The following is a 24,586-nucleotide window of genomic DNA, read 5'->3' as shown; positions in this document are numbered from 1 at the left end:
ACAGGTAACACAGACGCATGGTGTTCCTCATATACTGGTACTACTCACAGGTAACACAGACACATGGTGTTCCTCATATATTGGTGCTACTCATAGGTAACACAGACACATGGTGTTCCTCATATATTGGTGCTACTCATAGGTAACACAGACGCATGGTGTTCTTCATATACTGGCACTGCTCACAGGTAACACAGACACATTGTGTTTCTCATTGGTGCAACTCATAGGTAACACAGACACATCGTGTTCCTCATATACTGGTACTACTCACAGGTAACACAGACACATGGTGTTCCTCATATACTGGTACTACTCACAGGTAACACAGACGCATGGTGTTCCTCATATACTGGTACTACTCACAGGTAACACAGACGCATGGTGTTCCTCATATACTGGTACTACTCACAGGTAACACAGACGCATGGTGTTCCTCATATACTGGTACTACTCACAAGTAACACAGACACATGGTGTTCCTCATATACTGGTACTACTCACAAGTAACACAGACACATGGTGTTCCTCATATACTGGTTCTACTCACAGGTAACACAGACACATGGTGTTCCTCATATACTGGTACTACTCACAGGTAACACAGACACATGGTGCTCCTCATATATTGGTGCTACTCATAGGTAACACAGACGCATGGTGTTCCTCATATACTGGTACTGCTCACAGGTAACACAGACGCATGGTGTTCCTCATATACTGGTACTACTCACAGGTAACACAGACACATGGTGTTCCTCATATATTGGTGCTACTCATAGGTAACACAGACACATGGTGTTCCTCATATATTGGTGCTACTCATAGGTAACACAGACGCATGGTGTTCTTCATATACTGGCACTGCTCACAGGTAACACAGACACATTGTGTTTCTCATTGGTGCAACTCATAGGTAACACAGACACATCGTGTTCCTCATATACTGGTACTACTCACAGGTAACACAGACACATGGTGTTCCTCATATACTGGTACTACTCACAGGTAACACAGACGCATGGTGTTCCTCATATACTGGTACTACTCACAGGTAACACAGACGCATGGTGTTCCTCATATACTGGTACTACTCACAGGTAACACAGACGCATGGTGTTCCTCATATACTGGTACTACTCACAAGTAACACAGACACATGGTGTTCCTCATATACTGGTACTACTCACAAGTAACACAGACACATGGTGTTCCTCATATACTGGTTCTACTCACAGGTAACACAGACACATGGTGTTCCTCATATACTGGTACTACTCACAGGTAACACAGACGCATGGTGTTACTCATATAGAACGCAGACACGTTCTGAACATAGGGGAACCAACGCAATGTAGTGCGGCGCACGGCAGATCCTCCCTCCTTCCGCATGTATGGCTGTACCGAGAGCCCGCTCGACCGCCTCGGTGGGATACACATGATGGTACTAATCGCAGGCAACACCCAGACCCATGGTGCTCCTCACATAATGGCACTAATCACAAGTAATCGCATGGGGCCAATTCCATCATCCCTTGGTCGCCCCTTTTAGGCACCTCTTACGACAGGTAGGAGATACCGCAGGTGTACCCACAGGGGGTATACACGTCAGTTGTAACAACACACATCGTAAAGAACTATCAAAGGTTCCAGGAGCAGAAACGTACATGCCGTGGCACTAGACTTCAACAAAGATCTGCATTACCAATCCCAAGTCGAGACACACACATTTCTTGAACAGAGACGTGTAACATATCTAGGACCACGTGTTTTCGATGCTCTATCCCCAGAAATATTGAAGATGAGGAAAGGGCCAAAGCTAAAATTATGCCCTAAACACTTGGCTTTATCAAACAGATATGAATCATATAATAAATTTTCACCTACTCTAACTTCTTCCAAAACACTACTATTAAAAGTACTATCATTACTATTTGTATATCTCCACGTACAATAATTAATTACCACCGCAATGTCCGACTCGTTGGCTGAATGATCAGCGTACTGGCCTTCAGTTCATAGGGTCCCGGGTTCGATTCCCGGCCGGGTCGGGGATTTTAACCTTAATTGGTTAATTCCAATGGCCCGGGGGCTGGGTGTTTGTGCTGTCCCCAACATCCCTGCATCTTACACACCACACACAAAACTATCCTCCACCACAATAACACGCAGTTACCTACAAATGGCAGATGCCGCCCACCCTCATCGGAGGGTCTGCCTCACAAGGGCTGCACTCGGCTAGAAATAGCCACACGAAATTATTATTATTACCACCGCAATAACTTTAGTATGTATTACTCTACAGTAAGTATTACTCTTTTGTTATAATATTTTATCATGGAAATATAGGACTTAAGAAAAAGGGGGAGGACATTGTAAACATATCTAAATTTGCTGGATACATCTTGATTGTTTAAAATGTATTTTTAATATTTCATTTAAGAAAAATTTGTACATAGATATATAAAATTATAATTATGTTTTGTCCAAAAATATTCGAATGGTGAAAGAAAAATAGATAAATATATCAAGGCTGAACGGGTGCCGTATTTTTCCTTCCCAATAAACAACTTTTTAGCTACTTGTCTTTGAATATACTTCATGATGCAATGTATACAGGCGCACACACAAGGTTCTTTATGTGGCATTCACTATCATGATGACTGAACTATTGTGCCGTAAATATTGTAAATAAATAAAAATAACACTCAACGCGTCGGGGTTTTGTTGCAGGATCGCTATACCGCTCGGCATTTTGTACGCGAGTCTGTTCGCGGCTTTACATTCTACATATCAATTGTATCGGAATCAGCCAGGTTTTCCTCGTCATCTATGTCAGACGAAGTGGAACTTTCTGTGGACTCTTCTCTGGGTACAATGTCGATCATGGGGTCCCAATGAGGCCAGGTCTGGATGAGGTTGTAGAGAGCATCTCCAGGACATTCCGTCGGCCGCACTTGCCTGTGACCCAGCAGCTTGTAGTCAGACTTAATAGATCCTCGGTCGACCCCACATTCGATTAGGGATTTCGAGAGATCGAGCATCGTCTCACTCGGAAGAACAGCTGTAAGTAAAGAATAACAGCTATAGTGAAAGCAATGGGTTTGAAAATAAAGGGTACAACTAGAATATGGTTCCAGTGTATAGGACGCTCACCAGGATTACTTGATTCAAGAACTGGAAAAAATCCATAGAAAACCAGCTCGGTTTTTTTGGGGGGGTGATTTCCGAGAAAAGAGTAGCGTTATGAAAATGCTGCAACGTTTGGGCTGGGAGTACTTGGGAGAAAGGAGGCGAGCTACTCGACTAAGTGGTATGTTCCGAGCTGTCAGTGGAGAGATAGCGTGGAATGACGTTAGTAGGCGAATAAGTTTGAGTGGTGTTTTTGAAAGTAGGAAAGATCACAATATGAAGATAATGTTGAAATTCAAGAGAACAAATTGGAGTAAACATTCGTTAATAGGTAGGGGAGTTGGGGATTGGAATAATTTACCAACGGAGATGTTCAATATTTTTCCAAATTATTTGCAATCATTTCAGAAAAGACTAGGAATACACCAGATAGGGAATCTGCCACCTGGACTACTGCCCTAAATGCAGATCAGTAGTGATTCATTTATTGATTGATTGATTGATTGATTGATTGATTGATTGATTGATTGATTGATTGATTGATTGATTGATTGATTGATTGATTGATTGATTGATTGATTGATTGATTGATTGATTGATTGATTGATTGATTGTAGTGTGAAATGATGGTAGAATTAGTTCTTGGTTCAAGGTACTTACAAGGGTTAGACAAGGCTGTAATCTTTCACCTTTGTTGTTTATAGTTTACATGGATCAACTGTTGAAAGGTATAAAGTGGCAGGGAGGGATTAAGTTAGGTGGAAATGTTTTTTTTTTTAGTTTTTTTTTTTTACGTCGCACCGACACAGATAGGTCTTATGGCGACGATGGGACAGGAAAGGGCTTCGAGTGGGAAGGAAGCGGCCGTGGCCTTGGTTAAGGTACAGCCCCAGCATTTGCCTGGTGTGAAAATGGGAAACCACGGAAAACCATTTTCAGGGCTGCCGACATTGGGGTTCGAACCTACTATCTCCCGAATACTGGATACTGGCCGCACTTAAGCGACTGGAGCTATCGAGCTCGGTAGGTGGAAATGTAGTACGCAGTCTGACCTATGCTGATGACTTGGTCTTAATGACAGATTGTGCCGAAAGTCTGTAGTCTAATATCTTGGAACTTTAAAATAAGTGCAATTTTTTTAACACTGCTCTTTTGTCGTAAATCACCCACAACAAATCGTCCTGCTTTCCTTTGAATCTGTTTTTCAGTCCCGGTAACGAACATGTTCGTTACAAGATAAGTACAGAAAAAAAGTCTGGAATATACTTAAGTGTTAATAAGCGACTTGTACGTTGATATAGTTTGTCTCATTTGTTCATATCATCACCAATTAATAATCACTGACAGGTGTACGCAACTTAGGCCTCAGGGGCTCTGAACTTTGGAGCGTGGGTTGGCGACCACGGGGCCCTCAGCTAAGTCCTGGCATTGCTTCCACTTACTTGTGCAAGGCTCCTCACTTTCATCTATCCTATCCGACCTCCCTTGGTCAACTCTTGTTTTTTCCGACCCCGACGCTATTAGGTTTGCGAGGGCTAGGGAGTCTTTCATTTTCACGCCCTTCGTGGCCCTTGCCTTCCTTTGGCCGATATCTTCATTTTTCGAAGTGTCGGATCCCTTCCATTTATTTCCGTCTGATTAGTGTTATATAGAGGATGGTTGCCCAGTTGTACTTCCTCTTAAAACAATAATCACCACCACCACCACTGTACGCAACTTAACAGTGTTTGTCTCTTGTACGTAAATGAACTCCTGCGGGACTAAATTCCGGCGCCTCGGCGTCTTCGAAAACCTAAAAGTAATTAGGGGTTCGCAAAGTTATTATTATTATTATTATTATTATTATTATTATTATTATTATTATTATTATTATTATTATTATTATTATTATTATTATTATTATTATTAACTCGGAATGCCTAAAGCCAACGCCAGTGCAGAAACTGTACCCGATTGTTGGTATAGCCCCACCCAACATCCGGAGGCCACTGCTGCAGACGCCAGAGAACAAAGCAGAAGAATGACCATGGACATCCACTCCATGGTCACCAAGCTGCAAGGTCTCGCCTCAGATCCTGCAAGAGCTTCCTTGCTAGAACTCTGCTGCTGGAGGGAACACCAGAGACAACTCGTCTTAACAGATGGGAGGAGCTCACTGCCCACAGATATGTCACCAAAAGAAGAACTAGCTCCAGGCGCCGACCTACCTTACCCAAGTATGGAGGTCCCACAATCGCTTAAAAGTGGGCGTCCCTCAGTGCAAGACTAACCTGAAGAAATGAGGGATATTTCCAGCAAATATAGACATCTCGTGTGAATGTGGTGCTGAACAATACCCAAGCCATCTACTTATCTATCCCCTCCTGGACAACCCATGCTCATCACAAGATGTTTTAGAGGAAACAACAAATCCATCGCAGCTGAAATTTTTGGAAATGCTGACCGGACGTGGAAATCAATGATCATTATCTTTTTTGTTTCTGTCTGAGATGTGCTATACTTACCGCGATAGTCTCCGATGAAACAAATTCCGATGCTCATGAAGTTGTATTTAGGTGAATGTGCTCCCACGATGTCCCATCCTCGTCCTTCGTACACCTTGTTGTCTCCACCGATACAGAAACTGGAAAAGTAACGTAGTGCAATTGTCTTAATTCCTCAACCTACAACCAGTTCGTTCCTCTAAATTGATAGATAACAGGGCATACATTTCAGTTGATCAGTTCTAAATACGACGATTGGGGCATACGTCATTTGCAAATTACAGTATTTTATTGGCACGAATATGGGATCTACCAGATAAGTGGAAATATACAGATGAGAGTGTGGAGCGTAAGGAACAGGGGAGTGTATGAAAAATGCCGATCAGGTTTAGGAGATGTAGGAGGAAACTGTCAGTTAGGAAATCCTTGTGTTATATAAAGTTCATTCTCAGAGTCCCCTAGATTGTCCAAAACTCGTTGCCAGTGATGCGGGAGGCGGCGGTTACCAGTCGCATCGCCATATATGAATTTTCCACTCTCTTGTTTCACAGCGTTTTACAGGGTCTTCTCGTCTCCCACGCAATGGTTCCTTCACTTTGAAGATGAGATCAAAATCATACGGAGACAAGTCCGATAAGTATGGCGGGTGTTCCAATACTTCCCACGCCGTTCTTGCCTCGTCAAAATCCATTCTACACGGATCTTGAGTCACTACTGCTGTCTCATCACCCTGTGCGTGCTATCTGTCCATACACCAACTTCTCGTGTTGTGTCATGGTTTCCATTGTATGGTAGCACAGTGCAAATGTGAGGAAAATATAGTTGCTATGACGTATGCCCCAACCCTCATATTAGGTATGCATTACCTTTGGTCAAATTTTCTTCTTCTTAAGACGCCGTCTCCGAGCGGAGGTTGGCGATCCACGTAACTAGCTCTGATCTTGACAGCGCAGAATGGAATGCCATTTCTGAAGTACAGCAGTGCCATCTCCGAAGGTCTTTCAGCCATGAATTTCTTCTTCTCCCAACAGATCTCTTCCCCCTGTGTCTTCCCTTCGATAATAAACTGTAATTACTGATACCTCTCATGATATGACCTAGGTATTGCGTTTTCCTCTGTTTTATGGTGAGCAGTAGTTCTTTTTGCTTTTTCATACGACGAAGGACCTCGGCATTTGAGGTTTTCATTACCCAGGATATCCGCAAGAGACGGCAATACAGGAACATTTCGAAGGCATCAATACGTTTTTCTATGATTGGATCCATAGTCCAGCTTTCACATCCATATAGGAGAACAGAAAATATATAGCAGCGGATCATACGAATTCGTAGTTGGAGACTGAGATCTGACCTCACAAAGAATTTCTTCATGGTAACGAATTGTTTCCTGGCCTGTTCAATTCTAGATATTATCTCCCGTTTGGAGTTACATTGGTCATCCAAGATGGTACGCAGATATTTGAGAGAAGACACTTGCTCAACTATTTTATCTTTTATTGTGAGATTTGTCCGAATTGTCTTCTTAGAGAACACCATCAGTTTCGTTTTTGAGGGGTTTACATATAATCCAAACTCTTCACTGTGCTGAACTAAGGAGTTTATCATGCACTGAAGGGCAGGCATGTCATCAGCTATGACAACAGTATCATCTGCATATCTGATGTTGTTGATTATTTTCCCGTTAATTTTGATCCCACCATAGTCTTCCAATTCTTTAAATATTGCCTCTGAATAAATGTTAAACAACAGAGGTGACAGTACACAATCCTGGCGGACGCCCTTCCTGATCGAAGCAGTTTCTGAAGTTCCTTGATCAGTTTTGACATTTGCAAACTGATTCCAGTACAGGTTACTGATTATACGTAAGTCACCGGAGTCAATACTTGTTGGTCTCAGAATCTCTATCAGCTTATTGTGCCTGACACAATCAAAAGCTTTTCTATAGTCTATAAAACAGGCATAGACATTAACATTCTTATCTCTGCACCTCTGTAACAACACATTTAACGAGAAGAGTACCTCCCGTGTACCAACGCCATTTCGGAAACCGAACTGATGCTGATCCATGCGGGATTCACATTTTTTTGTATATTCTAGTGTGAATGATGGTCAAATGTTACATCTATGAAAACCTTTATTGTTTCGAGAAGCGCTATTCGCATTTGCGAAATAAGCACATACCTCAACTTGCCGCTCATATCTCTGTTGTGCTATTGTGCGGGTTCAAATCCGACTCAGGTCAGTCGCCTTTAAGGGACTTCATAAAGGTTACAACTCCGTGTATTTGGATACCGGCACGTTGAAAATCTCCTGCGGAACAACAATTATGGCACATCGGCGTCTGTCAAGAACTGGCATTTAGGACGGACATAAAACAAATAACATTATTATTATTAATATTAATATTATTATTATCATCATATATGTTATTTCAGTAGTATACATCCCTTTTGCGGCGCTCACAAGTAATCGATCGTGACAAATGAGCATTGAAAAGAAAGAGAATAGACATTGGCAGTGACAAATTGAACTCTCATTTCATAAATATCGATAATTTCTTTTAAAAGGGAGTTTAAACAATTGTACGAAGTGTGCGATTTGCAAATACTGTTGTTGTATGATTGCATCATTTCAGTCCACTTCACATTTTGTCCGCTGGGAGACCTGTTTTATGTCATTATAATATGTTGTAATTATTATCCGTTAAGAAAAGAATGATAGTAAAACCAAAAATCAATTCCGGAACATTCGTCAGTATAATATAATGCACTTGCTTTTGCTTCCGTTCAAGTGGATAACATAAATGTTAAAAAAATCAAAGATTACTTAAGTGGTAAGTAAGATTGTCTAATATTGTTCTGATTTGTGTATTCCTTAGTTCACCAGTAGTTCACCAGGGGGCTACTCCACCGCATACTTTATAAACATGAGAGATATTTCACACGGGTCCCCTACTTATTATTCTTGTTTCGTATAGGCCAACTAAGGACCACGATATTAAACTATTGCGTCTTGGGGGGGGGGGGGATTTTGATTTTTTGCCTAGTAATTACGCATCATCTGTCTGTGTTTTTCTTTCCTCTCCCTTCTCTAGGAGGTACCTGTCTTCCTTCTTGGTGTTTTGTCCTGGAATCTGTTTTGTTTAAGCATCCTTCAGAAAGATGTCCGGTCTTTTAAGTCTCTTTCGGTTCCTCCCCGTTCCTGCAGATCTTTGTTTACTTCCGTCAGCCATGGTGACTTGGTTGGTCAATCTGGCATGGTGCATCCTGTAGACGTGTTCATAAAATGGTAGGCGTCTCTTCCTGGTCACGTCCGCAATTTTTTCACATTATTTGTAGAGCTCTTGGTTGGGTTGCCTTTTATATTAATTCGCTTCCTTGAGTGGTCCTAATATCTTCCTCAATATTTTTCTCTCCTGGATTTCGAGCTTGTCCGTGAGTGCCTTCCTGTTCAGTATTAGACATTCTGAAGCACATAAGGCTTCAGGGTGGCAGGGTGGATGTCTGGTAGTGCTTCATTTTAGTGTTTCGGGAGAGACATTTTTTATTGTAAGTGTTCTTGGTCAGTTGGTATGCCAGTTGTAGCTTATTAACTCGAGTTGATAATGGTACTCCTTTGGAGAGACTGCGTTCTAGCCATTCTCCCAGGTACTTAAACCTGTTGGTTTCCTTCATCGTTCCTTGCTCCAGATGCAGTGAGCAAGTAGATTCACTGATGTTAGTCATGAATTACTTTTTCTCAAGTGAAATGTGTAGCCCTACCTTTTCTGCTTGTTGTCTGAGAACACTGAGTTGTTTCACTGTTGTTCCTATTGAATTAGATAGAAGTGCCAGGTCGTTGGCGAATGACAGGCAATACAGATACAAAGGTAAATGGGGCAACAAACGAAAGAATATGCAATTACTACGTACCGGGCCACCGGATTTCTTATAACAGTGCTAGATCATGTAACGTGCTTCGCTACGGAATTCTACATTGTATACAGAATTCTATGTAACGTAGTGTAGGCCTACGCGTTGTGAGGAAGACTGTATTAAATTGCATAACTCTTAACGTTACCCTAGAAACATCTTTTCTCATGCGTGCCTACCATCAGTCACAATCAGGTTGGGGAGTTTTCATTATAATGGCAGATACTCACACTCCATCTGCATTTTTACATCCTCAGAAAGACTGTCTTAGTGGTTTTCCCAACTGAAATGAACATAGGTCATTACAACGACGTATGGCGCGATCAAAAGCAATGCTCTCAAGTGAAAAACCACACAGTTTCTCACTTTTGACGAACAATACTACGCTGCCGATCTAACAGTCCAAAGTTCCAGAGCCGTCATGACCAAGCCGCAGACAGCCGTGATCCGTGAGCTCTCCTCGTCATTTTTCGGCGCGAAGAGAGGGGGGTTCGAATAGTGGAGAGTCCCAGGGCAAAAACTATGTCCTTTTACTAATCTGTTTCCTAGGAGTACCGGATGGAACTCCAGACTTTCTTGATTTCACTCTTAAATTAAGAGAGTGGTTTCTAATAAGGATGCCCCTCAGGCAGTTGAGTTAAGGTCTCCAAAGCCAGTATCTCTCATCATCGTGATTATTTTCTTTTTTAATGGACAAGAATGAGTTCATTGTTTAGGGATGATAATAATGTCACAAGTTACTTCGACCACATCGTAAATAATGAATAAATATCAATTTCTTTTGACTCGACTCCTCTCATTTAGTAGATAGTTTAAATTACTGAAGCCCGGCTCTTACCTAAGCAAGTGAAAAAGAGAAAGATCTCATGCCGATTTGGTAGTAGGTAAGGAAGGTAGGTATCCTACGAAGGACCTTAAAGAGTTCAATACAGGCAGACAGACAGATAGACAGAAATTACGGAAAAGTAAAAAATACATTTACTCTGGACATGACCGGTGCAGAAATACCATTCTTTTTAAATTCTGATCAATGTACAGACAAAACCCTTATTTTATAGATATAGGTATTCAAAAGATACCCCTGAACAACCTCTGAAAGTCTGTCGATGGAATTCGTGTTCACCCTGTATACGTATATATTTGAAGCGTGTCGTTGTATGGATGTGAAATATGGACTATAAGTAGCCCATAAAGGAGGAGAATAAAATATTATGGGTTCATCGAATCAAGAATGAAGAGAAACTGAACCGAACTGGTGAGAGAAGAACTATTTGGCGAACTTAGACAAGAAGAAGAGAGAGAATGACTGGTTACATCTTAAGACAACCAGGACTTGTTCAGTTGGCTTTAGAGGGAAGTGTAGAAGGTAAGAATGGCAAGGGTGGCCGAAGGTATGAATATGGCAAACAAATTAAGGTAGAGTTGGGACGTAGTAGTTAGGTGGCATTGAAAGCTGCGAGGAAATTAAGGGCTAATACCGGTCCCTGCGGTACTCCAACTACAAGCAAAATAGAGTAGCGTTCATTATTCAGATAATAGATGTAAACGTATGGTAAATACACAATGTTTCGCTCATGTTTGAATAGTACAAAGCAGTTTATTCGAGTACTTACTGATAACCAATATCGTACCACCCCTTTCCTTGGTGGTACCGCTGCATGGATCTCATACTCCTACTGCATTCTGCGGAGGTGTTACATGGACCAGGAATGTAGGTGTGATGAATGAGCACGTATGGCACAGGAATAGTTAAGTTTTGTCTGTGTGTAACGGGCGCCGCTCTCCAGTCTGCTTTGCTGACGATGTCTGGACACTCGCCTGGAAATATAAGAGAAGTAATAATTGAAAGTTGCTTTAATATGTTTTCCTGTAGATTACGAAATAATTTTAACTTAATCTTTAATTTGAAATTGATAGAATATAATACTCCCATCCCCTAGTTCGGATAGCCAGAAACTAGGCAGAGAGAATAATCATTTATTGCAATACAAATTATTTTAACAGGGCGAGTTGGCCGTGCGGTGAGGGGCGCGCGGCTGTGAGCTTGCATCCGGAAGATAGTTGGTTCGAATCCCACTGTCGGTAGCCCTGAAGATGGTTTTCCGTGGCTTCCCAATTTCACACCAGGCAAATGCTGGGGTTGTACCTTAATTAAGGCCACGGGCGCTTCCTTCCAACTCCTAGACCTTTCTTGTCCCATCGTCGCCATAAGACCTACCTGTGTCGGTGAGGCGTAAAGCCACTAGCAAAAAAAATGTAATACATGTATAATCTTTTTGCAATTAATTTATTTGTTACTAACTTAAATATTGCAATTACACCTACTCACTAATTACACCCGATCTCTAAATTGTAATTTGTAAAATTTTTATTTTTGTCCTAGACATTAACATTGTTATATAGTCTTGGATCACATGTATCTTACCCCAATTAATTCGGGTTAGTGCAAGTATTTATTTGTGTCACTAGTCTGAACAGTGTTATCGTTAGCTTATAATAGACATTATGAATTAATTAATTAATTAATTAATACACTGACTGACAGAGCAAATGCAACACCAAGAAGGAGTGGTCAGAACTTTATGCCAATTGCAGGGTAGACTGACGTCACTGAGGTATGCTCATGATGTGAAATGCGCCGCTGTGCTGCGCACGTAGCGAACGATAAATGGGACACGGCGTTGGCGAATGGCCCACTTCGTACCGTGATTTCTCAGCCGACAGTCATTGTAGAACGTGTTGTCGTGTGCCACAGGACACGTGTATAGCTAAGAATGCCAGGCCGCCGTCAACGGAGGCATTTCCAGCAGACAGACGACTTTACGAGGGGTATGGTGATCGGGCTGAGAAGGGCAGGTTGGTCGCTTCGTCAAATCGCAGCCGATACCCATAGGGATGTGTCCACGGTGCAGCGCCTGTGGCGAAGGTGGTTGGCGCAGGGACATGTGGCACGTGCGAGGGGTCCAGGCGCAGCCCGAGTGACGTCAGCACGCGAGGATCGGCGCATCTGCCGCCAAGCGGTGGCAGCCCCGCACGCCACGTCAACCGCCATTCTTCAGCATGTGCAAGACACCCTGGCTGTTCCAATATCGACCAGAACAATTTCCCGTCGATTGGTTGAAGGAGGCCTGCACTCCCGGCGTCCGCTCAGAAGACTACCATTGACTCCACAGCATAGACGTGCACGCCTGGCATGGTGCCGGGCTAGAGCGACTTGGATGAGGGAATGGTGGAACGTCGTGTTCTCCGATGAGTCACGCTTCTGTTCTGTCAGTGATAGTCACCGCAGACGAGTGTGGCGTCGGCGTGGAGAAAGGTCAAATCCGGCAGTAACTGTGGAGCGCCCTACCGCTAGACAACGCGGCATCATGGTTTGGGGCGCTATTGCGTATGATTCCACGTCACCTCTAGTGCGTATTCAAGGCACGTTAAATGCCCACCGCTACGTGCAGCATGTGCTGCGGCCGGTGGCACTCCCGTACCTTCAGGGGCTGCCCAATGCTCTGTTTCAGCAGGATAATGCCCGCCCACACACTGCTCGCATCTCCCAACAGGCTCTACGAGGTGTACAGATGCTTCCGTGGCCAGCGTACTCTCCGGATCTCTCACCAATCGAACACGTGTGGGATCTCATTGGACGCCGTTTGCAAACTCTGCCCCAGCCTCGTACGGACGACCAACTGTGGCAAATGGTTGACAGAGAATGGAGAACCGTCCCTCAGGACACCATCCGCACTCTTATTGACTCTGTACCTCGACGTGTTTCTGCATGCATCGCCGCTCGCTGTGGTCCTACATCCTACTGAGTCGATGCCGTGCGCATTGTGTAACCTGCATATCGGTTTGAAATAAACATCAATTATTCGTCCGTGCCGTCTCTGTTTTTTCCCCAACTTTCATCCCTTTCGAACCACTTCTTCTTGGTGTTGCATTTGCTCTGTCAGTCAGTGTAATTAAATGGATGATTTGCCTGCTTGGGTTATACTGTATGACTGAATGCATGATGAATGTATGGATGAATAATGCACGAATGAATGAACAACCTTTATTTTCTCCAGATCTGTACAGTAAGAAAGCTAATGGATCTATTCGGAGAAAATAAAAATAACAAATATCAAGAACGCTCCAAAATTTTTGGCAACAGATACGGTATTGGTCCAGTGGAAAGACTAACGAAATTCAAATAACTTGTAGAAAGAATTCAAGAAAATGGTTTAGACAAATCTGCAATAAAAGAAACACAGGATGGAAAGAGCATATGGTATCACAAAGAATTGTATAACAAAAAGAATTTTATAACTACAGTGGTGAAACCGCAATGCCTATATGCAATTGAATGCCTGGTACTAAACTATAGATTAGATAAACTTGAGGTACTAGAAAGGAGAATCATGAGGAAAAATCTTTGGCCCTGTGAAAACAACAGAACTATGGAAATTAAGATCTAATGATGAAATATACAGGAACATAGAAAACATATCAGAAACCACAAGAAAAACGAGATTGCAACTTTTTGGACATATTTACAGAATGGATGATTCCAGATTAACAAAAAGGATTTTCAAATACCTTTGGGACAAAAAGGCAACAACTAGCTGGATTCAAGAAGTAAGGAAAGATTTAGAAAGAAATAATATAAGAGAAGAAGCAAGTATGGACAGGGAAGTTTTTAGAAAGTGGGTAGTAAGTATGGAAGGGTTCCAAGAAAGATTGAACAAGAAGCCTGGTGCGAAGTGGTCCGAGGACAGAAGGAAACAGCATAATGAAAGAATGAAATGAAAGAATTTTGGAAGGTACGCTGTATTCGGAAATATTACCTTTCATTAAAGAAAAGACCGTTCATGAGAGGAGACATTTTTGGTATAATGGTGTCAAATTTCCCTTGGGGCCAATCAAATGATCATAAATATGTCTTTCAAAAAATGAAACTCAAACTGATATCGATTTATTTATTTGCGTCTAACGAATTGTTTCCGAGAGATATCTATATGGAATGGGGAGTGGACAAGCGTAGGATTCATTGCATTGAAAGGAGGAAAATGACTCGGAGCCTATGAAACTGTCGCGAATGAATAACAGTGCAACCTCGATATATCGAATCACCTCGGGAGATAAATTTTATTTCGAGTTATCGAAATTACGAGAATTAGAGAATACCGTTTTCGATCATATATAGCACATAATTGAATCATATGTATCAACGGGCTTATACTGAATATATTATTTTTAACAGTATTTAAATATGTCTAAACAAACTTTATTTTACAGCATCACTTTAATTATAATCCTCATTATAATAACGTTTTAGAAGTCAGGAAGCCGGCCCCGTGGTGTAGGGGTAGCGCGCCTGCCTCTTACCCGGAGGCCCCGGGTTCGATTCCCGGCCAGGTCAGGGATTTTTACCAGGACCTGAGGGCTGGTTCGAGGTCCACTCAGCCTACGTGATTAGAACTGAGGAGCTATCTGACGGTGAGATAGCGGCCCCGGTCTAGAAAGCCAAGAATAACAGCCGAGAGGATTCGTCGTGCTGACCACACGACATCTCGTAATCTGCAGGCCTTCGAGCTGAGCAGCGGTCGCTCTGTAGGCCAAGACCCTCCAAGGGCTTTAGTGCCATGGAGTTTGGTACAGTACGTACAGTAGTGAAACAAGGAACATACCTCGGTTAAGACATTTAGAACAAATCCGTTAGTTTCTTCATTTTGTTACGGTTAACCTTTTCTCCCTTCACGTTGAAACTTCTCGTCAATACCACGCAGCCGAGATTCGTAAATGGAGCTTGTCATCCGCTTTCGTATGTGGCCGCTAATTAATTCACACCCGAGAAACAGAGAGGCTTCGCCGATTTTCCTATCACTAGAAGTTTTAGGTTTTCGGTTCTCGTCATGTTAGCTCCCAGCATCACTGTAACCCTTTCTTTATTTGTTAACTGTTCCTCACAAACCACAAATGCCGTATTGCACAGTTAATTTTGCACAAAATTCGAGTTACAGAATATCTTTTGCTTCGAGGGAGGAAATGTTTGCTTCGAGATATTGAGAAATTCGTGTAACCGAATTTCGAGTATTAGAAAAATAAATGCACGTGAAGAATAGGACAAACGGGCGGGAAATTTAAGTTACTTCAAGATAATGAAAATTCGAGTACTGTAATGGAGGTTCCAGTTATCGAGGTTCGACTGTAATCAGTTTATGATGACATGAGTCCTCTATGATAATATCTTGCCGGGCTGAGTGGCTCAGACGGTTGAAGCGCTGGCCTTCTGACCCCAACTTGGCAAGTTCGATACTGGCTCAGTCGGGAGGTATTTGAAGCTGCTCAAACCGAGCGAGTTGGCCGTGCGCTTAAGGGTGCACAGCTGTGAGCTTGCATTCGGGAGATAGTGGGTTCGAACTCTACTGTCGGCAGCCCTGACTATAGTTTTCCGTGGTTTCCCGTTTTCACGCCAGGCAAATACCGGGCTGTACTATTAAGGCTACGACCTCTTCCTTTCCACTCCTAGCCCTTTCCTGTCCCATCGTCGCCATAAGACCTATATGTGTCGGTGTGACGTAAAGCAACTTGTAGAGAGAGATAGAGAAGAAAAGGAAGGTCCTTAGACGTCAGCCTCGTGTCGGTACATTTACATGTTCGTGAAAAAACTCCTGCGGGACTAAATACCTGCACCTTGGCATGTACGTAAACCGCAAAAGTGGTTAGTGGGATGCAAAGCAAATGCCATTATTATTATTATTATTATTATTATTATTATTATTATTATTATTATTATTATTATTATTATTATTATTATTATTATTATTATGTGCGTATGGACCCAATGGATCACGCAAAGCTCTAACGATTCTGTTTTCTGAGTTGCCAAACAGCTCTCATCCTTTCTCCGTGGATCCTTTTTCGTTCTTCTGTCCACTTTGCTCCAGTCTTCTTTTTCACTTCGTTCTCTGGTTGCACTTTCCATCCATTAACTTTTTTTCTGTAGAGGTTTCTGTCCGTGGTGTCAGTTGAGTCCATATGGGCTTTTTCCAGATCCTTCTTCACTTCCAGTACCCATGGAAAATTTTTTAGATGTTCTATGTAGGTGAGAATATTGTGTGTCAGTCTACTTGCCGGCAGTCTGCGAACGTGCCCATAAAATTTCAGACGTCTTTTGCGGACGTCTGCTGCAATGTTGGAATGCTCTTCTGTCTCTTTGCGTGACCTCAGTCTATATCCATCTCCTGTTTTTCGGGGGCCGAGAATTTTCCTCAGGATTCTTCTTTTTTCTTTTAAAATGTTTTCTAGGTCACTTTTCCCGTTTAGTGTAAGGGTCTCGCTGGCATATAAGACTTCGGGCTTTATTACTGTATTATAGTGTCTGATCTTTGCATGGCGGGACAAGCACTTTTTATTGTATATGTTGTGAACCCTACCGTAGGCTTTCCGAAATTTTTGTAGGCGAATTTTCTGGGCAGACTTCTCGCCTCCCGTATTATTATTATTATTATTATTACTACTATTATTGATAATATATTTCTCAGGCATGGTCATCCATCAATATTTCACATCACAGCCTGCACGATTGCTAGGTAACATTGCGTCACGCCTTTAGTATCGCGACTTTTGTGACCTCCCCTCGCCGCCCCCCCCCCCCCAGCCAGAATACATATTTATGTCCAAAACAGGGTGATGTTAAAATTTTGTTGGTAACTGTACTGTATATTTCAGCAGCAAACAAACCTCCGTCCCTCCCCCTTGGATTCTCTTTCTCACTTAATCATGTCTAAATCTCATCGGGATACAGATTAGATGGACGTATTCTAAGTAGCCTGTATGCGGCTGTCAACCAGGTGTCCAAAACTCTTTACATGGAACACTTACAAGAAAATTATGCCAAATCACTAATACTCATTATTTCCACAATCACTTCTCTCGTATTTCAATCAGCGTGTCTTACATTCAACATTCTTCTGTAACAGTACCTATCGTCCATGTGCCACTCAAGTATACTTTCAGAAAATAACATGCTTTTTCTTAGTAGAATAGCGTGGAATGCCGTGTAGATTGTCGAAGGAAGTGGGTCATTCACCAGGAGAAACCTGCCATTTTTTCAGGTAGATGTAGAATAGTAATGGCCCTATCTCTTGCCCTTGTAGTACTTATATGAATAAATTTCCTTGCGAAAGTTTTATCATCATTTGTCACTTAAGTTAATTATGTGCCGGACTAAGTGGTACATATGTTTGCTTACGTTCGTTCCCGGCCGAATAGTTGGTAGATAACTCAGAGTCTTCCAAAACCGTAAAAGTACTGTAATTAGTGGAAAATACCAAGAATTCGTTATTAGTTAATCCGTGGGGTAATAACCTAGATCTGAACTCGAGCTCTATGAACTTCCTCTTAGAGGAACTGCATCAGATTTTACTTACTCTGTTCACTAAGGGATTTTGAATATTTTAGTGCTCAATACGATCGATGAAGGTCTCGCCTTTATTAGAAGCACGCTAGCTTTCTTAGTAGAACAGTGTGGAATGCCGTGTATATTGTCGAAGGAAGTGGGTGCTTCACCAGAAGAAACCTGCAGTTTTTCAGGTAACTCTAGAATAGTAATGGCCCTATCTCTTGCCCTTGTAGTACTTATTGCGTCAGTAACTTGTGTTGTAACTTCCAGAAGGATTTGACTGTTAATGCGGTTTGAACAGCACAATAGCTTGTAAAGTGACTTTTGATATAATTTGTCTCTAAAGCTCTGTCTTTATTGTCATAACATGCCGACCGACGTGGCGTATTTGATTGATCAATGGACCTCTCTTCCAAAGACTCCCTGTGGGTGGGGCCGGTAAAATATTGCTTCCACTTAATTGTATCAGTCTTCTCGCTTTCATATCTTCTATCCGACCTGCTGTGGTCAACTCTTGTCTTTTTTCGACACCGACGGTATTAGTTTGGCTAGGCGTAGGGACTCTTCCATTTTCACGCCCTTCTTGTCCCTTTCCTTCCTCTTGCCGATACCTTTATTTTTCGAAGTGTCAGACCTCCTTTTTACTGCAGGTACCTTGAGCACGCTTTCCTGATACCAATAATGACTGAAGAGAATTTGATGAAATTCGGCATTTAAAGACGGTGAATTACGGACTACAATTTAGGCTATAAATAATTTTATTCACGCTGAGTGAAATGGTAGTAACTTTTGGGAAGACCTAAAATGTAATTATCAAATATTTATATTATTAGTGCTGCTATCGATAAATACTACATAACTTTCTAAATTTCCAATTATTTATGTCTTATACATTTTAACCGTATCGGCTATAACAAAAGAGATATTAATGCAATTTGATTTTTGTTGTTAAGTCCACTTCAACACTGACCCACGAGAAAATGGGTGAACAGAATTTTATGAAAATCGGTATATAGTCTGGGAATAAGTTACTACAGTCTAAGCTATAAATATTGTTTATTCAGGCTGGATGAAATGGTAGTTTAGGGATAGGTGCCTACATTTTAATTTTTTTAATACGTATGTTACTGGTCCTATCGAAAAGTATTACATAAGAAAAGTTGTAGAGAATAAATGTTCCAATCATTTTTGTCTCACACTTTTTTTTTACTATTTGCTTTACGTCGCACCAACACAGATAGGTCTTATGGCGACGATGGGATAGGAAAGGTCTAGGAGTGGAAAGGAAGCGGTCGTGGCCTTAATTAAGGTATCTGGTGCGAAAATGGGAAACCACGGAAAACTATATTCAGGGCTGCCGACAGTGGGGTTCGAACCCACTATTTCCCGGATGCAAGCTCACAGCTGCGCGACCCTAACCGCACGGCCAACTCTCCCGGTTTATACAGTTTTACCATACGGACTATGATAATAGAACTGACGAATTTAGTCTATTGCTGCTTAGTCTATTTTCCCCCTGTGGGTGGGGGCAGTAGAATAACACCCACGGTATCCCCTGCCTGTCGTAAGAGGTGACTAATAGGGGGCCCATGGGCTCTGAACTTTGGAGCGTGGGTTGGCGACCACGGGGCCCTTAGCTGAGTCCTGGCATTGTTTCCACTTACTTGTGCCAGGCTCCTCACTTTCATCTATCCTATCCGACCTCCCTTAGTCAACTCTTGTTCTTTCCCGACCCCGACGCTTTTAGGTTTGCGAGGGCTAGGGAGTCTTTCATTTTCACGCCCTTCGTGGCCCTTGTCTTCCTTTGGCCGATATCTTCATTTTTCAAAGTGTCGGACCCCTTCCATATTTTTCCTCTGATTAGTGTTATATAGAGGATGGTTGCCTAGTTGTACTTCCTCTTAAAACAATAATCACCACCACCACCACCACCGGCTTAGTCTATATCAATGCCGAGCATTGCTAACGTGGAAATGTTGTAACGTGGTAACTGGCGAAGGTTTTTGTCATGATTGTCTTAAGGTGTAAAACCGCGTGGTTATCGGTCCGTATTGACAAAGAAAATTGTGAAGATTATTATAAAAAGTGAGAAAAGTCATAAAAAAAATCGCTTGGAATCGTGAAAGAAGGAAGGGCTGCTCTACATTAGATCTTCTAATAACCCAGAATCGGAAGAAAACTAATTGTGAATGCCTACAATATGGAAATCTCATAAAACTGATCAACAGTAACATTACATTGACCATTGTTGTGATATGATGTTTCTCTTCAGCTGCCACTCCAGTGTTGCCAACCCATAAATATTTTCTCCGCTAAATTTTAGTTGAATATCCGCTAAATTCCGCTAAATTTCGAAATGAAGCAAAAGAGCGTATACCAGCTGTTGTAATAAAAGAGATTAACTCAACACTCACCAGTTTCAGAACAGGAGTTCAGCATCTTCTCCTCCGCGCACTACATGCTCTGAAGCAGATGTGCTGAGTTGAAGTCCTATGGTTTCATATGAAGCCACATGGTACTATTCTTTTTCAAAGAATATGCTGGCAGTTCACAGCAGCAAAGACCATACGGAAATTTTCAAATCTATTTCGAAAGTCATTTTCACATTCATCAGTGTTTTCATTGTTTTTGATAAGTGCGGAAAGAATTCGTGTCAAACAATTTCGTCTCCCTGTGGGTGGGGGTGGTAGAATAACACCCACGGTATCCCCTGCCTGTCGTAAGAGGCGACTAAAAGGGGCCCCAGGGGCTCTGAACTTTGGAGCGTGGGTTGGCGGCCACGGGGCCCTTAGCTGAGTCCTGACATTGCTTCCACTTACTTGTGCCAGGCTCCTCACTTTCATCTATCCTATCCGACCTCTCTTGGTCAACTCTTGTTCTTTTCCGACCCCGACGCTATTAGGTTTGAGAGGGCTAGGGAGTCTTTCATTTTCATGCCCTTCGTGGCCCTTATCTTCCGTTGGCCGATACCTTCATTTTTCGAAGTGTCGGATCCCTTCCATTTTTTTTCTCTCTGATTAGTGTTATATAGAGGATGGTTGCCCCGTTGTACTTCCTCTTAAAACAATAATCACCACCACCACCACCACCTCAAACAATTTCGCATTTATGTTGCACTGCCAATAGACGCACCGACCATATTTGGGATCAATGGGAAGCTCAACCAACTAGTCTTTTAACGTTTAATTATTTTACCACTATTTACGAAATATCTGTCTACTTATTAACCTTTTCTTTCGACATATTGACGTACCAAAAAGAACCTGATGTCAAAAGAAACACGACACTACCCGGCTCATCAAGAGTTGAGTAACAATTGCAACAATTTCTGACTGAGGCTGTGGGCCAGAACTGGTCTAGAAAACGACTGGTAGTATGCAGCACAAGTTCGATACAACGGGAATAAGTAGACTATTATGCCGTACTAAGTTCTATATTAATTTTTCTCCTGGTGATGAAAGGTGATATTGTTAGCGCTGAAAATCGCTAAAAGAAGTTTCAAAATCCGTCAAAAAATCCACTGTCTGCTAAATGGAAATTTTATCCACTGTTCCATTTAAAAATCCTCCAAATTTGGCGGAAAATCCGCTGAGTTGGCAACACTGTGCCATTCATCTCCGATAGATGGGATACTGCTGCGTCCCGAGTAAAGCAGCCTGTCTGAATATTGGCGGAAAATAGCTGGGAGTTAGATAACTGATTGCCCCGCCAACGACCGGTACTACAGCTGGTAATCGTATAAATCTACTGCTGGATTATCTAAAGGAGGTATGCCCTTGCGATTTTTATTTTTTTAAACCACCTTTATGAACCGGAATCCTGCATACAGCGGAACAAACTTTTGGCCCCTTCGTTTTCCATTGAGGTCGGTTTTTACTGTACGTTACATTCAGTGGCGTATTCTGGATTTCCCACGGAGGTATACAAACCATGCAGTAACACAATGTATTTAGTAAATTCCAATTCTGCTCACCCTAATTACATGTAGGTGAACTGGACCTTGCGATTCTTTTTTCAGAATTCCTTGTTGACGTCACTGTAGAACTCCTCACGTGCTTTCAACTCAACAAGAAGATTCTACTCCATAGATATCATTCCTAACGCAGGGAGACGACTCTGACTTTGAAGATTGCGTACGAAAGATTTTATTCGCTTATGTATTCTATTATGTATAACAGCTCTCCCTAACACTTATAAGAGCGTTTTTGGCGTGAAGCGTGAAGCAGTTTGTTACGCATCTTTATTTTCACCAAGTTCAGCTGACCAAGAGGACGTTCTACCTCTACAATAGAACAAGATAGAGAAATATTGGCAACTCTTTGAATGGATTGACAGCAACAGAATCTAAATAAAAAATAAAGAACTCTACACAGCTTTGGGCTGGTTATCGTCGTAAGGCCAGTCCTGGAAACTGGAGCAGCTGAATGGGGTCCGTACCGAAGAGACCTCATCTCGCCAGGGGGTAATCCGTGTTTCTTGCTCGACGTTACCTTGGGCATTTCAATTTTCTCCATGCAGTTAACAGTTAGTAGAAGGTAGCTCTTGAATGGTGAGAGATTCAAGTGCAGTGACATCATGCGGAGGATTTCAGAACTATGTCTGCCACCGGATGAAATTTTAAGATTGAATGCGTTTTGTTCGTAACTTCTCCATTATTTTGCTCTCCCTCTTCTTTCTGTCTACAGTGGCACTGCCTTCGTAATGTCCAGGCCGTACTGTACCTCTGATGACGTCACGCTTTGGGGGGAACTTGAAGGCGATACGCATACGCTCCGCTTGAATAACACACTCGTTTAAATTACTTAAAGAACTGTTAACACCTTATAAAACCAAAACCTACCGTCAAATATTTGTTAATTCTGACATACAATGCATATTCTTCTCCGTAACGTTCTATTTCTCGCGTATATACGTTCGTTTGCGTGAGTACAGCCTAACATTTTGAGACATATTCTTGCGATTTTATCCATTTTCTGGTCAACTGGAACATTCACATCATACACACTGACAGAAAACATGCAGCCAATTACCATACTATTTATTACAAATATAAATTATTTCTGTACCTCACTGTTTCCACTTCATGAACACTGCAGCTTTCCTGGACCTCTTACAGGAAGTTACACCAGTAAGGAGTAGGTCTGCTCTCTTTGAAGCACTTTGTTGAATACACAAGTCGGTGTGAATTTTGGAAAAGTTATTTAAAGCTATATTCACCCAAATATATATATACACTGTCCGGCCAGGTCTTCCAATTTCTTCCCGCAGTCACAAATGACTAGGGAATCTGCCAACTGCATTGACTCCAAAGCCAAGGATATTGTGACACACTAAGGATTGTCTGAATTTAGAAATACCATCTTATATGTATCTGACACTAACACACAAAATACTTTGTACACCTCAATTCTAAGTTCTATTGACATGTCTGATGGATACTTTAAGCCCCCTCGATTTAGGAAATTCAGATATCTTACTTCTGGAGATAATTCATATATAAGATCTGAATCTGTCAGAAGATAACATTTACATAAATCACACTGCTGTTTGATACTCTTTTTTTTTTTTGTTGCTATTTGCTTCTCGTCGCGCCGACACAGATAGGTCTTACGGCGACGATAGGACAGGAAAGGTCTAGGAATGGGAAGGAAGTGGCCGTGGCCTTAATTAAGGTACAGCCCCAGCATTCGCCTGGCGTGAAAATGGGGAACCACGGAAAACCATCTTCAGGGCTGCCGACAGTGGGGTTCGAACCCACTGTCTCCCGAATACTGGATACTGGCCGCACTTAAGCGACTGCAGCTATCGAGCTCGGTGATACTCATAAATAAGACTTGCATTTTCAAATACACTGAATTCAGATAAGCCATAGGTCTGATTACATAAAAATACAGGACCTACCTAACGGGACCCATGTTTATGACATAATAAAAAAAAATTACCTCACCATCTGGACGTGACACTCTTATTTCTCTCAGGATGTGATTTTCAGGAAAGTGCTTGATACACAAAACTGTGTTTTGATTAACTATTAAATTCTCCCTGGGAATAGCCTTCTTCCATAACCAAACTAGTTCTTCATCAAAAGGAAACACAAATGCCGGAGTGTACTCTCCTTGTTTATAATTGGCTTTGCAGCCAGGCACACAGCAACTCTAAGGCATGGTGATTTCCCTCACTGATCATCTTAATTCAAGTATATACAATTCGTGGTTAATAATAAAACACAGAATGCAGAAACTCAATTAATTTTACACTATAAATATAACTTTACACAAATAAACCACAAAATTAAAACACCGAAGAACGATCTTCTTAACCTATAGCTTCACATAAATACACGCTCACACTAAGTTTTCTTCACTAATTAACGACTTCCCACTTAATAATGCAGTCGATGACGTCTCATTCTCACATATATCTGAGTGAACATGCAGCCATCGTTAAAAGTTTCAATAAAACTGCGAAAAACTGTGTTTAACTCTACTAACTCATGTGCTAAACTTCCCCCCTAACGATCAGCTGATTGCTTTCCCGCGCTAGTTACAATACGGCCTGGACATCACGAAGGCAGTGACAGTGGATTAGATGGCGAGACTACACCAGCGCCACACATAGTCAAGCAACGGAACTAGTGCAGTTGTACGGAACTTTTGAACTTCTGAGTGATGAATTTAATAATA

General features: G+C 41.9%; 1 protein-coding gene across 1 annotated transcript in view; it reads right to left on the bottom strand.

Annotated features, from left to right (window-relative positions):
- Positions 1-2,419: 2,419 nt before the first annotated feature.
- LOC136886730 (peptidoglycan-recognition protein SB1) overlaps positions 2,420-24,586 on the bottom strand; it is a 46,844-nt gene continuing 24,677 nt past the window's right edge. The window contains exons 2-4 of the mRNA XM_067159535.2: positions 11,140-11,344; positions 5,637-5,755; positions 2,420-3,064 (exon numbers count right to left, since the gene is read on the bottom strand). Coding sequence (XP_067015636.2) covers positions 2,787-3,064; positions 5,637-5,755; positions 11,140-11,344 — 602 coding nt within the window. The 3' untranslated portion in view covers positions 2,420-2,786. The remainder of the gene's footprint in view (positions 3,065-5,636; positions 5,756-11,139; positions 11,345-24,586) is intronic.

Source organism: Anabrus simplex, chromosome X (assembly GCF_040414725.1).
Source record: "Anabrus simplex isolate iqAnaSimp1 chromosome X, ASM4041472v1, whole genome shotgun sequence".
Lineage (NCBI taxonomy): Eukaryota > Metazoa > Arthropoda > Insecta > Orthoptera > Tettigoniidae > Anabrus > Anabrus simplex.
This window is presented reverse-complemented; position numbering and strand designations above follow the sequence as displayed.